General features: G+C 43.9%; 1 protein-coding gene across 1 annotated transcript; it reads left to right on the top strand.

Moving 5' to 3' along the window:
* The first annotated feature begins 12,783 nt into the window (after nucleotides 1–12,783).
* On the top strand, nucleotides 12,784–16,642 carry LOC127292152 (APETALA2-like protein 2). Its single transcript, XM_051321503.2, has 10 exons — nucleotides 12,784–13,427; nucleotides 13,529–13,554; nucleotides 13,640–13,670; nucleotides 13,760–13,847; nucleotides 13,969–14,114; nucleotides 14,565–14,609; nucleotides 14,711–14,814; nucleotides 14,900–15,033; nucleotides 15,189–15,302; nucleotides 16,154–16,642. The coding sequence occupies exons 1-10, from the start codon at nucleotides 13,033–13,035 to the stop codon at nucleotides 16,361–16,363; spliced, it is 1,293 nt and encodes a 430-aa protein (XP_051177463.1). The 5' UTR covers nucleotides 12,784–13,032; the 3' UTR covers nucleotides 16,364–16,642.
* Nucleotides 16,643–17,411: the final 769 nt, after the last annotated feature.

Here is a 17,411-nt window from a genome sequence, read left to right as displayed (position 1 = left end):
GGATGTTAATGGTATTCGTAGTGTTCTTGGTCATGCTTTGGGTTTTATAGGAGATTTATTAAAGATTTCTCCAAGATTTCAAAGCCTCTTACTAATCTTCTTCAAAAAGAAGGACCATTTCTTTTTGATGAGGATTGTAAGGAAGCGATTGAAACTCTTACGAAAGCCTTAACAACTGCACCTATAGTTGAACCTCCCGACTGGAACTTACCATTGGAAATTATGTGTGATGCTAGTGATTTTCTTTGTAGGCGCTGTTCTTGGACAGTGAGTAGATAAAAACTGAATGTTATTCATTATGCTAGTAAAACTCTTGATGCTGCTCAAAGAAATTATGCTACAAGCGAAAAGGAATTATAAGCTGTATTCTTTGCTTTCTATAAATTTAGATCTTATATTGTTGATTCAAAAGTTACTATTCATACTGATCATGCTGCAATTAGATACCTAATGACAAAGAAAGATGCTAAGCCGAGGCTTATTAGATGGGTACTTCTTTTGCAAGAATTTGATTTACATATTGTAGATAGGAAAGGTCTTGATAATCCTGTTATTGATAATTTGTCTAGATTGGAAAATATTGCTTATGATCCTCGTTCTGTTAATGATAGTTTTCCAAATGAACAATTGGCTGTAATAAAGGTGAGCTCGCGAGACAGTCCTTGGTATGTTGATTATGCTAACTTTATTGTTTCCAAGTACTTGCCTCCAACCTTTTCAGCTCAGCAAAGGAGGAAATTCTTTTATGACTTGAGGCATTATTTCTGGGATGACCCACACTTATATAAAGAAGGAGTGGATGATATTATGCGAAGATGTGTTCTGAGTATGAACAACAAGAAATATTGAGTAAATGTCATGGTAGTGCTTATGGAGGACATCACGCTGGAGAAAGAACCGCGCAAAAGGTTTTACAATCAGGTTTTTATTGGCCAACTCTCTTCAAAGATGCGAGAAAGTTTATTTTATCTTGTGATGAATGCCAAAGGGTTGGTAATATCTCCAGACGCAATGAAATGCCTATGAATTATACTCTTGTTATTGAACCGTTTGATTGTTGGGGATTTGACTTCATGGGACCTTTTCCGTCTTCGGAAGGTAACACTCATATACTTGTTGCTGTTGATTATGTTACTAAATGGGTGGAAGCTATACCTACAAAAAGTGCTGATGGTGAGACCTCTTTAAGAATGCTCTTAGATATTATTTTTCCTAGATTTGGAGTACCTAGATATATTATGACTGATGGAGGTTCTCATTTTATTCATGGAGGTTTTAGAAAAACTCTTGCTAAGTATGGTATTAATCATAGAATTGCTTCGCTTATCATCCTCAAACTAGTGGTCAAGTAGAATTATCAAATAGAGAGATTAAATCTATTTTGGGAAAGACCGTTAATAAAACTAGAAAGAATTGGGCTAGTAAATTGAAGGATGCACTTTGGGCTTATAGAACTGCTTATAAAAATCCCATGGGAATGTCACCTTATAAAATGGTTTATGGGAAAGCTTGTCATTTACCTCTAGAACTAGAGCACAAAGCTTATTGGGCTGTTAGAGAATTAAATAAAGATCCTAAACTTGCCGGTGATAAGAGGTTGTTGCAATTGAGTTCTCTAGATGAATGGAGAAGTGAAGCATATGAAAATGCTAAACTCTTTAAAGAGAAAGTTAAAAAATGGCATGATAGGAGGATTATCAAAAGAGAATTTAATATTGGGGATAAAGTCCTATTGTATCGGTCTCTGTCTCGCATTCTTTGCAGGGAAATTACTCTCGAAATGGGAAGGACCATATGTTGTCGAGGAGGTGTATCGTTCAGGAGCAATCAAAATTAGCTCTCTCCAAGGCAATGCTACGCAAGTGGTGAATGGACAAAGACTCAAGCATTATATCTCGGGTGATTCTTATAATGTTGATGTTGATATTATTCAAGTGGAAACACCGGAGGCCTACATCAAAGGGCAAATTGACGATCCGCGAGAACTCAACTTCGAATAGGTAACGATCGGTAATGAAAAGTACGCAATTTACTTTCCGAACTATATTTTTGCAAGTTTTTGGAAAATATGAGAAATTACGAGTTCGAAACGGAGTGGAAAGGACGCACGAGGGTGCCACCATAGGCGGCGCGGCCTGACCTGGCCCGCGCCGGCCTATGGTTTGGCCGCCTCGTCGCCCCTTTCCGACTACGGTTCGATCTGGTGCTTTCCTTTTGACGAGAAAAATTTTGCTATATAATCCCGGACCTGGAGGTCCGTATATCGTTTTCTCGACGTGTTTTGTTTCAAGTTTGTTTGCCAGATCTGTTTTCGGTTTAGAAGCACCATGGCCTCCAACAACAAGGGCAAGGGGCTTTTGGAGGAAGAGAAGGAGGTGCCATCAAGACAAGAGCAGCAAGCGGAGGAAGCAAGCAAATCTTGGTGGGATACGTTGACACTCGACGTTCTTTTTCTCATAACCTGCGGGGACCTTTACCACCCGCTCTTAGCCTCGACTCTTTCCCCATGATGGAAGAAGTCATACGGATTACCGATGAGTTTTGTGATCAATATCGGGCTCTACGAAGAGAAGTGGAGATACTCCGGGAGGAGAATTGCCGTCTCCGAAGAATGATTGAATACCACTCGATTCGCGTCACAAGGTCGTCATCGCCAACTTCGGATAACAATGAATCTCTTCGAATCTTAGTGCGAATTGTCAAGCTGAGAAATCGAAGACGAAGGAGCTTATTAAGAAGCTCGGGAGGAGTTCATCACCATCATCGCCAAAAGAGTAATTCATCATCGGTATTGGCATCCCCTTGGTTTGTTCCAAGCTTGGGGGAGTGCCGCGGTATCACATTATCACTACCTTTTACTTTTATTGTCAAGTAGTATCATATCATGAGTAGGGAAGTTATCATATAAGATGGGTTGCGTTTGGAAGTATCTCTCCTTTAGTTGGTTATCTATGTATCCCTTAGTGTGAGTTATCGTTATGGAATATTAATGAGAAGTCTTATCATTTACATATTGCACATCTTATTTTAGTTTGCAATCTCTACTATATGATTCACCTTGTTGTTAGTATTGGTATCACTTTGGGAGCATTGAATAAATCTATTTGGTTTTGGCAAACTTAGCATTGGTCAATAGCAACAACACTTTGAGGTTTAAATAGAAAAGAGAAATACATGTAGATGTTTCATTGTCTTTCTTGTTAGCTCATAGCTTATTATTCTGAAGTTAAAATTGTTTGTACTTACAAGGAAGATGCATGATTGTTTCTATCACATGTATATTTGTTTGTTTCCCTCGACTCTTATGCTTGCTAATTAACCTTTCTAGCCAAAGACCAGTCTTGAGAGGGAATACTTCTCGTGCATCCAAACCTTAACCAAAACCTATGCCATTTGTGTCCACCATACCTACCTACTACATGGTATTTTCCGCCATTCCAAGTAAATACTTCATGTGCTACCTTTAAACAATTCAAAACTTAGTATCTCTTATTTGTGTCAATGTTTCATAGCTCATGAGGAAGTATGTGGTGTTTTATCTTTCAATCTTGTTGGGCAACTTCCACCAATGGACTAGTGGCTTCACCCGCTTATCCAATAATTTTGCAAAAAGAGCTGGCAATGGGATTCCCAGTCCCAAATTGATTAAACTAAATAGACACTCCTCCATGGTATGTGATTGATGGACGGCACCCGAAGGATTCGGTTAGCCATGGCTTGTGTAAGCAAAGGTTGGGGGGAGTGTCATCATCATAATAAAGCTAAAATAAAAAGGCACTCCTTCATGGTATGAGATTGTTGGTGTGCACCCGAGGATTCGGTTAGCCATGGTTTGTGAAAGAAAGGTTGGAAGGAGTGCCACACAAAATGAAAATAATATGGGAGCCGCTCTTAGGAGGTTGTCCGGCAAGGGGTTAGAGTACCCGCTACCGATCGTTGACAACAACAAACACCTCTCAAAATGTTACTTTTATTCTCTTTATATGATTGCAAAAATTGAAAAAGCTCTAGCACATGATTTAATCCTGCTTCCCTCCGCGAAGGGCCTGTCTTTTACTTTATGTTGAGTCGGTAAACCTATTTCCCTCCATCTCAAGCAAGCATTTGAGTAGTTGTGATCAAACCATTATATTGTGATTTGCTACATCATGTCTTTTATTCTTCTTTGTTTAGTACAAGTTTTATTTGAATGAATATAGCTTTGCAAGTTATCAATGATTATGAGTAGACCATTACGATTGAGTATGCAAGTTGTGCCTTATAAACTCTAACATGAGAGCGCTGCTCAATGAGATAAATATAATCTGTTAATTGTTCTCGACCAAGAACGAAGTTTGCCATCACCAATCATGATTTCTCATGCACCTTTACTTGTGATTACCTTATACTTGTTTCAATATGAGTTATAAGAGGTTGTTTACTATAATGTCTGTGTGAATGAATATGATGCTTCTTGTCCGTATTTTATTTATCGACTCTTCACTCCATAAACATGTGGTCATGTCTATCGAGCTCGGTTCGCTTGGGGACAAGCGAAGTCTAAGCTTGGGGGAGTTGATACGTCCAATTTGCATCACTATTTTATATCATAATTTGCTGTTATTCATTGATATATTTCATATTGGGACACAATACTTATGTTATTTCATCTATTTTGCATGTTTCATCATTATTGGAGGATCGAACACCGGAGCCAGGATTCTGCTGGAAAAAGCACAGACAGAACGCAAAATTTCCGAAGAACAACTCACGAATGAAAATATACCAAAAATCCTATTTTTCAAGATGACGAAGGAAGCCGAAGGAGGAGCCAGGAGCAGCCGGGGTGGGCCCACACCCTAGGGCGGCGCGGCCTGTGCCCCTGGCCGCGCCGGCCTATGGTGCAGGGGCCCACGACCCTTTTCGCCTCCTTTTCTTCGCCAAACCCTTCGTCCCGAAGACCTAAGCCCCGAAGGGTACCTCGCGCGAAGAGTTACGGCCGCCTCGCGGGAGGCGGAGAACACCAGAGAGAAAAGAGCTCTCCGGCGGGCAGGAATCCGCCGGGAAATTCCCCTCCGGGAGGGGAAATCGACGCCATCGACACCGTCATCGAGCTGGACATCATCGCCATCACCATCATCATCATCTCCACCATCATCACCGCCGTCATCACCGCTGGACACCGCCACCGCCGTAGCAATTTGGGTTTGATCTTGATTGTTTGATAGGGGAAACTCTCCCGGTATCGATTCCTACTTGTTGTTGATGCTATTGAGTGAAACCATTGAACCAAGTTTATGTTCAGATTGTTATTCATCATCATATCACCTCTGATCATGTTCCGTATGATGTCTTGTGAGTAGTTCGTTTAGTTCTTGAGGACATGGGTGAAGTCTAAATGTTAGTAGTGAACTATGGTTGAGTAATATTCAATGGTGTGATATTTAAGTTGTGGTGTTATTCTTCTAGTGGTGTCATGTGAACGTCGACTACATGACACTTCACCATTTATGGGCCTAGGGGAATGCATCTTGTACTCGTTTGCCAATTGCGGGGTTGCCGGAGTGACAGAAACCTAAACCCCCGTTGGTATATCGATGCAGGAGGGATCGCAGGATCTCAGAGTTTAAGGCTGTGGTTAGATTTAATTCTTAATTACTTTCTTGTAGTTGCGGATGCTTGCAAGGGGTATAATCACAAGTATGTATTAGTCCTAGGAAGGGCGGTACATTAGCATAGGTTCACCCACACAACACTTATCACAACAATGAAGATTATTTAGCCGTATGTAGCGAAAGCACTAGACTAAAATCCCGTGTGTCCTCGAGAACGTTTGGTCATTATAAGTAAACAAACCGGCTTGTCCTTTGTGCTAAAAAGGATTGGGCCACTCGCTGCAATTATTACTCTCGCACTTTACATACTCGTACTTTATTCAACAGTTACATCAAACCCCCCTGAATACTTGTCTGTGAGCATTTACAGTGAATCCTTCATCGAAACTGCTTGTCAACACCTTCTGCTCCTCGTTGGGATCGACATTCTTACTTATCGAAGATACTACGATACACCCCCTATACTTGTGGGTCATCGGGGGGGGGAGCTAGCGAGTACTGTGAGAGCTAGCGAGTACTGTGAGTCCGATTTTTTTTTTGAAGGCGATGAGACATGGAGTGAGGACGACAAGGAGTGAGGTCGGCGAGTTAATCTCGGGCCTGTCGGCCGTCGGGTGTGGGTGGGCCGTGGGCCGTGGGCCGTGGACTGCTCTTGTCTCTGCTACAATTCAGAAAAACAAATTGCCCTCAAATTTTCATTTTTAATGATTTTGAAGGTCTTTTTTGGTGAGGAATGATTATCCTTATTGAATAAATACTAATTTCTGTATCATTAAAAATTATAATCATGCAGGTCATCGTGTGGTCTATGGATGTTAAATTTCATGGAATATTTCACGGGGGATATTTTATCCGACATTCCTGAACAGGTATATTTGCTCCATATATCGCGATACTTATTCCAGGTTGTATCATTATTACTTGAAAACTAACTTTATTTACTGCTTGATTAATAGGTCAATATGACAGATTTTAGAAACAAACTAGCCGTAATTTTGGTGGATTCACATTTGAATGATGATAATATAAGGAATCGAGACTTGAAAGATGATGAAGAACAAATATTTGATCCTACTGATTGTGTCATTGTGGATGGACCTCCTAAAAACATCAAAACATCCAAACTAGCGTCAGAAATTGGGTTCATCTCGCAATCATTGCTTCACGTCCCATCTGCCAATCCAACAGACCAGGAATTAATAGATGAACTTTGCCTATATATCAGCACAGTTGATGATATCCCTTCACTAGAGTAAGCAACATTTTTTTTTCATTTTATTGTATTGTTCTAATAAATTGCGATAGCATACTTGTAATTGTAATTGACATAATTCTAATTTTACAGGACCGAATGGGTTAAAAGTTCGAGTCCTTATCCTATTAGTCTTAATTTAAGACAAATAAGTAGCATACTAAAAATGAATGAAAATATGGATGTTAGTTGCTTTAATATGGCTGTACGGATACTGGCGTGGCACGACATCCAGCTTGCTAGGGATGTCCCAGTCCACTACATGGATTTGAGCTTCTGTGTAAGTTACTATAACTACATATTAAATCTATTTATATGTGACTCATTTGTGGCATATACTAATGTTTTTTATTATTATTTTAGTTGATGTCTCAATATGCACGAGATCCAAGTCGTAGTGACTATCCTGACGTTGCTCAGTTGGCTCAGTTGTTTCTTAGCTGGCCTGACAGCAATGAGTATCATATTTCTGAATGCAGTATGGTAAGAATTCAATCCTTCATTCTTAAGAGTCAATTATCTGTTATAATGATTGCTATATTTTTAAATGTACCGGTGCATATTTTATTGCCTTGGGATATTGTTGGGTTATTCCAGTTGTTCGTCTTGGATCGGCATAAAAAAGTTATCTCTTTTTTGGACCCGCTTCCAATACCATATTTGGCGAAGACTATACTTAAAAATGTGGCCGATAATTTTAATCTTGCCCTCGAAGTTGCAAACCCTACATCAAAGGATGACATAACTAAATGGGGTTGCAAGGCTCCCAAAGTTCCAACAAATCTAGACGAGTAAGAATCTTAACAATGTGTTACAATCTTAACGTATTATTCGACCCGCAATGTAACATTATATGCATGCAGTGCTCTGTCGGGTTATTTGGTTTTTGAGTTCATGCATTCATGGTACGATGGATTGCTACATTTTCCAGTACCCACGGTGAGTATTTACACATGTTCATTTGCATACACTTTGCACATGTTTTTTTATAACAATGTTGTATAATGCATATATAGGACGGTTTTCAACTAAGGAAGTGATTTTTGGTTCACATCCTGAAGTATGAAGCAAATGAAGCTTTAAGCAATATCCCAGCCATTGCACGAAGCCTTATTGATCGCATAAAAAAGTGGACCTTCAAGAAAGAACCATCATCCGCGAATAAATAGAATATACAATGTTGCTTAGTTATTTTATCTGTCATTCATATTTCGCCATGTATCAAGAATACATAGATGGACCTTCAAGAAGAAACATACTACATATTGTTGCTTAGTTTATGTTTTTAAGTATTTTTACAAATAATTCTAAATATATTTATGTGATTGTAAATTTTATGTAAGTGTGGATTTTGTGTTTTAGGCGCCCTCACACCTCTTATGTATAAATGGCTCGGTAAAATACCTGATAGAAGATCACAATATATGTTTTTATGACATAGGACAAGACGTGCATTGCACGTGCACGTTTACTAGTATAAATAAACATCGATGTTTCAATAAAAATTGGTTTATTTTTCTAAACATCCGTCCAATATCTTCTATTGTACATGTTCTTAGATCATCTCAACTCATCCCCAGTTACAACGTCCAACGAAGCCGTTTGTTTGGCTCATATTGATGGACGCCAGCGGAGATGCGTATATTGGGAGGTGCCTTAAAATGGCGGCCTATATGTAAAACATCGTATGAAGGTAAACAGATCTCACAACGGCAAACGTTAAAATTGAGTATTCCCTATCCTTTTTTTCCTCCTACCCGCCTCATGCCCAATCAGTCTCAATTCCGTTATCGACGCACCCTGCCACAATCGTCGTGCTACCCTTCTCCACGAACAGGTCGAGGCCGCCTTGCTACGCCCAAGTCCATCCCGATTTGGATATATGGCGGCCGATTCCAACGAACACCAGGCATGCTCATGTGCCACAACCCTGCCCTAGGACGTGGATCGCGAGTTTGTGTTCGTGTAGGTGCGTCACTCCTTGCTCGTGTGTCGCATCGTGGCGAGACGATCGTCAGTGGCACCAGGACGGCGACAAGGTGGCCTACGACTCCATGGTGCATGTGCCCACGACGGCTGGCATACATCATGGAGAGGACGACACCGAGCTAATGGTGTTCAACTCCATGGTTGGAGACGACAGACAACACATTCCGAAGAAGTTGACCATATTTCGATGAGTTTGACACTCCTACAAATGGTCAACGACATATGAGTTCCACGACACAAGAGCAACACGTCCTAAAACTTCACTTCTACAAATGGTCAACGAATTTTAGGGGGCAACCGAAAAAATGGCTCCCCACTTTAGATACGGCAAGGGATGACAGATTTGTTTCAAAAGATGCCTAAAATTTTTGAAAAATCAGTCCAGTTGGAATGAACATATTTTGCACGCATAACTGTAAAATAGAAGCAATTAAAATACTTAGTAACGTTTAAATTACGGGTTTGGTTGAGATGCTGCAGCGGCCGTGGTCAACGCAATCGAGATCGGGCGCAACATGTGCGTTCTGCCGGAGTACGTAGGATTACGCAGCCGGAGTACACGATCCAACCTCAGCGGCGAGGCTCGTGCAGCCGCAAACCACGCACGTACGGGCGCACTGTTGATTAGGGATTTGATTAGCGGCAGGGTTCCACTTTCTTAATGTGGTCCTCTAGCAGCTACGTCCTGCCTGGGCTACACTAACACTACTAGCTTGCTTTGCTTGGTTTAATAAACACTATGAGCTGATGGTGTCTGACAGTGGACATTGATTATTGCGAGCCAAAAGAAACTGTCTGCTGCACACACCGTGCTTTGCTCTCTTTGGTACCAGATGGATCGTCGCATGGTTCGCTAGGGATTGGCCACAGGCGAGGGGTTCTTGGGGTAAACTAACAGGTGCTTTGGTGTGTCCCTTCAATCCAGCGAAAAGCTGTAGCATCAATTGATTCTTTCTTAAGAGCAACGATGTAACTAGATGTGTTGTGTAAGAAAAAAATCACAACTTGTATTATATCCTTGCAGCAAGTCACATATTAGTGTACTCCCTCTAATTTATATGATTGTGTACTCGTTTCAGCTATAAGTAGTATGTGTGTTTCTACTGCAGGAGTTTCAAGAACATCTGGAGTAGTTCTTTACATAAACAAGGTGCTTTGAGCATATCCGTCAAATCTAGCAGAAAGGTGTACCTCTCGGCTTTTATAATAAAATTATATGTAAATTATATGATGTTTCTATGTGTGTCATGTTTTTGTTCACATCAATTGCATCTGGGGCACTTGTTTAGTTTTTGTTCTCATATTATAATGTTACAACACGCGACATAATAATAATAAAAACATTGTTATAGAATAGCCCACCACACACAGGGTTTTATGACCCTTGCACGTTAACTTTTCTTCACACAATTGTTGATTTTACGAAGTGTACTTGTCTTGTTAGTACAATCGACTTCAAGAAGGTATGACCTTTCTACCGGAATATTCACTTTGGCTCATAGGTGCATTTGCTCCCGTTATGTGAATCTACATTTCGAAGTGTAAACAAAAATTTTTTTTTTTTCCATGCACATCTACACATTTTATGTTCGTACAAAAGTTTTCAAAGAAAACTAAAAAATTATGTGGCTCCCGTAAAAAAGACAAATTTTGATGTTATAACATGACTACGTACAGGATTTTTTTTGTCTTTTTGTACAGTCCACACAAAATGTTGTTTCACCACGAAAACTTATGCACTAACATAAAATGTCACGGTGTACACCAAAAAATTTATGTCAGAATTTTTTGAATTTTTTAAAATTGTTTTCTAATTATTTTGTATAATGGGAGTATTTGCTACTATGAGCCAAAACGCCACCTCCCTTTCTACCTGTCTTATTAACTAATATGATTCCCAAACTGTATCAAATGGATGTATATAAAATTATAAATTCATGATGCACGTGCGGTCATCGATTGTTTTTTTTTTGTCGCTACAAATTATGTACCTCGATAACTATATGATTCTGTCACGTTATATTTAACATTCGTGTTTGTTCAATTTTTCAGCAATTGGAAAATTAATATATTATTACAACATGCTATGTAAAAGTTTTTTTGTAGGGTAATTATACAATTTTTTGTGTGGTGTTTCTACTGTTTTTGTACACGCATCTCATTGCATGGTTCCCTAGTGAGTAGTTACCGGCAACACTACAAGCCAGGGGTTCTTCCCCGTAAACTAATAAGAGAGTGTGTCTTACCAATCTAGTACTCCCTCCGATCCGAAAAAAGAGTCGGACGGTCAGTACAGTTGCGTTTTACATTTACACCCTTCGAAAATCATAAAACTAGCCCATCAGTATGACTGGATCTGGCTAATGCCACCACTGCCATGCGCGAAGCATCTTCCAGGCATCCGGCGCCGCGCTCCTCCGCCTCCCCCTCCGTCGCCGTCGCCTTGCCAAGCAGTCCCACGTGCGTGCTCTCTCTCCAAGCGACTGGCGTGCCCCCGTCCCGCCCGCTCCTCGCCAAGCAGGCCGTCTTCCACCTCGCATCCCTTCGCGTCGGCGGCGTTGCCCCGCTCCGCTGAGGCGTCGCCACCGGCGTCATGCCCCGCCTTTCTCCCCTGCCCGGAGGATTCTTTAGAGTTGGCCGGACATGGTAGATCGAGCCACCCACGGTGGTGCTGCTCTGGTTTGTGAGAAGGGGAAAAACGCGGATGGAATCGATGCGCTGTGCGGACGGCCGGACGTGCGGTTACTGGTTTGCCTGGTTGGGTAGAACAGGGAGTGCGGGTTGTGGAGAAGAAAAAGACAAGGTTGTTTTTGTGAAATCACCTGCCAGACACTTTTTTCGGATCGGAGGGAGTAGAAATTTGCATCGATTGGTTTTTGTTAGCATCTGTGTAAACTAGGTGTACCATATATAAGTTTGTTTTCACGTGAGATATAGTTGTACTGGTGGTTTAATTGTTTTTGGTTTATCGGTATATTACAACATGCGACATAATAATTTTATATTGCCGTTGTATTGTAGTTACATATGTTTATTGGGGTTTCCATCTTATTTGTTCGTACACAAGAATCAAAAAGTGTATATACAGAACCGAAGCTTCAAGAACGTTCTGAGTGATTCTTTAGTTAAAGTAACATGTGCACTGAGCGTGTCCGTTAAACCTAGTGCCAGAAAGTTGTACCACTCAAATTTAGAATAATTCATGCGTTAACTATATGACATCTTTTTTTTTGGGTGAAATCATGTTTATTCGTTCTAGTTGTACGTTAAGTGCTTGCTTAGTTTGTGTTCCCACAATATATTACTACAACACACGACATAATAATGTTAACATCATTGTAGAGCAGACCACTCCATCCAAAGTTCTACCAGCCTTGCACTTTACTTTTTCTTAACACAATGATTAACTTTACAAAGTGTACTTGTACTGTTTGAATAATCGAGCTTCAAGAACGTTCGGAGCCGTCGACGAATGACCATCCTAAGTACAAATAAACAAATGTGAGTTGCAGATGGCACTGGATGCAGATAGATGTTTCGTGATGCACGTGAGCTCATAGAAAAAGATGATAATTTAATCAACAAGTGGCCAGTCTTTTGTATTACTCTGCGGCCTATCGATAACGTTATAAAAGACGTTCAATAAAACTATAAACATTTCAGATACTGAATTTTTGAAACCTTGTCTGTTGCCCGCTAGATTCTGGCCTATGCTCCAAATTTTCAGAAACGAAATGTCAAGTACGTAGGGTTAAATAAATAGCAGCTGAAAAAACCCACGGGAAATGGAGGATTGGTCCATCTCCGGCGCTAGCGCGACACGTTAGCGGGGTTCCTCCCGCAGGCGCGTTGCGTGTGGGCGTAGCGAATAGCGAACCTCCGCTGCACAAAAATAGTTTACCTGTGATGCCCTTGGCCTCCTCGACGTCCCATCGCTCTTTCCTTTTCTCCAACTGGCCCCCTCCTCTCCTCGTCCTCCTCCTCATCCTCCCATGGCCTCCACCACCACCGCCTCCTCCTCCCACCACTACTTCTACTCCTCCCACCTCGCCCTCGCCTCCCGCGGCCACCGCGCTCCCACGCCATAGACACGCTTCCGCACGAGCCTACTACTTACTTACCACCGAGCTAGCTGGGCGGGCCTGGGGGTCGGCGGCGGACGCACGCACGCGCGCGCGGTTTGGCCCCGGATCGGAGATGGTGCTGGATCTCAATGTGGAGTCGCCGGCGGACTCCGGCACGTCCAGCTCGTCCGTCCTCAACTCCGCGGACGGCGGCGGCTTCCGGTTCGGCCTGCTCGGGAGCCCCGACGACGACGACTGGTCCGGGGACCAGCCCCCGGTCTCCGCGTACGTGACTAGGCAGCTCTTCCCCTCGACGGCGCCCGGGCACGCTGCGGCCGGGATGATGATGCACCCGGACCCGGCGCCCGCGCCGGCGCCGGCGTGGCAGCCGCGCCGCGCCGAGGAGCTCGGCGTGGGGCAGCGGGTGGCGGTGCCGAAGAAGACGCGGCGCGGGCCCAGGTCCCGCAGCTCGCAGTACCGGGGCGTCACCTTCTACCGGCGGACCGGCCGCTGGGAGTCGCACATCTGGTTAGCCTCTCTCGCCTAGCTACCTGCTGCTACTACTCCGTGATTAATTAGCTTACCAAAACCATCAATTAACCGTTTCCATTCCCTTCTGATTCCGGCAGGGATTGCGGGAAGCAGGTCTACCTAGGTGAGCTCAAATCCCAGCTCCAGCTCTAATTACTTTCTATATCTGTTCATGATTACTCTATGCTGAAGTTATCTAAATTCGTCAGGTGGTTTCGACACCGCGCACTCGGCCGCCAGGTTAATCAATCAAGCTTCCTACTAGTTTGAACTTTCACTGCTCTCGATTGCATTGGATCATGAGCTGTACTGAATCTCGCGTTGCGCAGGGCCTACGATCGTGCGGCGATCAAGTTCCGGGGGCTGGACGCCGACATCAACTTCAATCTGAGCGACTACGAGGAGGATCTGAAGCAGGTAACCAACTAAATTAGGCAGTAGCGAAACTCTTTCAGCTTATATAAATGTGGATGTCTGAAACATGCGTATATCGGTGAGTCTGATGGCGGTGGTGGGTGGGCGTTGTTGTTTTTGCCAGATGAGGAACTGGACCAAGGAGGAGTTCGTGCACATCCTCCGCCGCCAGAGCACGGGCTTCGCGAGGGGCAGCTCAAAGTACCGCGGCGTCACGCTCCACAAGTGCGGCCGCTGGGAGGCCAGGATGGGCCAGCTGCTCGGCAAGAAGTAAGCTCACGCTGCCACCCACTAATTTTGGTCTTCATCAGATAATAAACAGGAATTTCTGAATGAACCTGCCGGACTAATAATTTGTCAATGGGTGGAGGTCACGCAGCATAGTAGCTAGCTAGCTGTTCATGCTAGGGACATCACATTTAATTTGATTGCCGTAGGAAATCAATCTTAAAGCTTAATTTTAGTGGGATAGTGAAGCTAATCCATATGCTACTAGTTGTTGCTGTTAGGGCGTCCTGTTTAGTGCTGGTGAAACGTCCACTTCCCGCTACACTCGATTGCAGAGACCTATTTGGAGCAACTGTTAGGTTCCACATATATATGAGTTGGCGAAATGATACAGTCCCTGCACATTATAGCTCAGAGCCAGAATTCTCAGAGTAGCCATCACTCTCTATTGAGAAGTCATCTCATTGCTGATATTTACATTACTACACTCAGGTACATATACCTTGGGCTGTTTGACAGCGAAGTCGAAGCTGCAAGGTACCACTAATTTGCACTGACCATTGTGAAACAAGCATACATAGTCACAAAACTTCCTTAATCTCCGCTCACTCTCCTGTCCTGCTTGATCTTTGGTTTAGAGCTTACGACAGGGCAGCCATTCGCTTCAACGGGAGGGAAGCTGTGACTAATTTCGACACTAGCTCCTACAACGGGGATCCACCACCAGACACCGAAACTGAGGGTACTTCCACAATCGCTCTCACACCCATCGAATATTCACTGTCATACCAAACTTTGCCTCATGGTTACAAATAACGTTTCCTCAGCGATCGTTGATGCGGATGCCCTTGACTTGGATCTGCGGATGTCGCAGCCTCACGCTCCAGAGTCCAAAAGGGGCAACATCATGGCCGGCCTCCAGTTACCTTTCCCTGAATCTTCAAGCGCGATGGTCAATCAGGTAAGGAAACTTGAGCACTTAAAACAGTGGTGGTTACATTGCTGTTAGAGATAGTTTCGTGTGCGCACCAGCAAGAGTGTCGGTTGAGATATTAATGATCTGAGCAAAGTATATTAAACTTACGATATTTGTACTGCCTTTTGATATTGCTGTAGCCAATGAGCTCATCTTCCCAGTGGGCTGTGCATCAACATAGCACAGCGGTACCACCTCAGCAGCACCAACGTTTGTACCCATCTGCTTGTCCCGGCTTCTTCCCCAACCTACAGGTACTACTCTGCGCTACTCCACCAGCTAATTGGGACTGTTGCTGAATAATGATGTTTCAAAAGAAACTGTTACTGAATAATGTGGCAAAGAAACTGTTTGTTTATAATGTGGCAAAGAAACTGTTTCTGAATAGTATATCCTGTGTAAGCATATTTCAGTTATCGACAAGCTAGATGTGGACAGGTAGAACAGTTTATTTCCTAATTCTAGTTTTTCCTAAAACTAAGCATGCCTGTTTTCCAAAATCATTAGCCTTGTAGCTATTGATGTCTTTATCCACTGAACATTAAGATGCATGTTTCCTTCCTTTAAACGCAAACTTTTGAATGGCATCTCAAGGACATAGCATGAGTACTTACTTGATGTGGGTACTGTTTCCCCTGTGAGTCGATTGATGGTTCAGTCAGGTTCATCCGTGAGCCTGCATCTTTTGGAAATAAAAATAACTGCAGTTCCACGACACAACTTTAGATGCAACTTAGTACCCTGATCACATGGTGCAGCTTTAGTCTGTCTTGGGAGATACTGTGCGTTCACATGAAAGCTTGCACGGCTATGACTTGACACTATTGCTCTGGTACTCTTCCACGGTGTTTTTTCTCAAGTTGCATCAAGTGCTGGACACCTCCCTGCACTTACGTATTCAAGATTCTTTTACCTGTGAAGCAAAGCCTCCTGACTCATGCACATATGTATTCAAGATTCTTTTACCTATGAAGCAAAGCCTCTTAACTCAATGATCGATGGTTGTTCACCCCTGAATTTATTTATGTTGATACTAGTGCTGTAAGCTCCTTGATGGTGTTAAGTAACAAAGCAACTTATGTGCTTGTGCCGTTTGTGGCTGCAGGAGCGGCCGACGGAACGAAGGCCCCCTGAGTTGTTGGTTCCCCAGTCATACCCCGCGAGCTGGGGGTGGCAAATGCCGGGCTCCTCCCACTCTCCGTTGCTCCACGCTGCAGCATCATCAGGATTCTCTACCGCCGCCGGTGCAAACACCAGCCACACCGTCCCGCCGCCGTTCCCGGATCACCGGTTCTACTATCCCCCGTCCGCCTGAACCAGGATGGCGGAAGCTGGTGTGTGGTGTGCGCGCCTCGCCGTTGGTACCCAACCGTTGTGAATTTAAATCAGAGAGACAAATCCCAAGTTTGTTTGGTGTCTCTGCCTCGCCCACGAATACTACTCTGTATTACATCGTGGCTGTTGATTATTAGATTATGTATCTGTTCAAGCTTCTCCCCAATCAGGTGGGGAAAAAACATCCATATGGCGAACTCATGCATCAATGACAATCTCTTCATCCGCTTCCAGGATGGAGTAGCATGTTTATGCTTAACCGTTGTGGTTTCTGACGAGCAGCGATTGACGGGTGGGCCCGGGTGAAAGATAGGTCAGCTAGTGAGCCAAGGAGGAGCAGCTAGGCTGTCAGTGATTGTTCGTTGGTATCCGCCATTCTGGGAGCAACCTCTGATTGATGGGCCGTCGCAGCGCCACTTTTAGGCCACAATACGCCATTTTTATATTCCCATTCGTCTTCAACCTCCGAACAGTGAAGTGAAAGGCCGTGCGCGGGTACCCTCCCCTTGTGGCCCTAGCTATTGCAAAGCTACTCCATCATCCATCCAACAGTAGGCGTACCACCACCATTGCTGCGCCAGTAGTACGCTGTAGCCTGTAGCGATGCGGGCCCCGCCGTCTCGGTGGAGGAGAGGAGGAGGACTGGAGGAGTACAACAGTAGAGCTGCACACGCACTGGAGCGGCACAGTGCGCCGGGTCTCCTATCCCAGTGGGTTTCTCGTCCATTGCCCCCAATGGCGCCGCGCCGTGTGCAGCAGTGGATAGCCATAGCCTCCTATAGGGTGGTGCTTCCCCGGCTCCCGAGGCCGCGGCGGAGCGCAGCGCTGCAATCCTGCAACTGCAAGCGAGAGCGGGCGCGATCCCCACCCCCTCTTTTTGGCTCTCCATCGGGCGCCGCGAACTGCAGCTAGCTAGCTAGTACACCTCTGCAACATAGGCAGGGTTGGGAGTGTAGATGGACGGAAGCCATGGGGGCCATGGCCGGGTTCCGGCACCAGCTGTCACCGTCCGGGTGGCTCGCCCGTGC

The sequence above is a fragment of the Lolium perenne genome, chromosome 4, assembly GCF_019359855.2.
Source record: "Lolium perenne isolate Kyuss_39 chromosome 4, Kyuss_2.0, whole genome shotgun sequence".
In the NCBI taxonomy this organism is placed as follows: Eukaryota; Viridiplantae; Streptophyta; class Magnoliopsida; order Poales; family Poaceae; genus Lolium; species Lolium perenne.
This window is presented reverse-complemented; position numbering and strand designations above follow the sequence as displayed.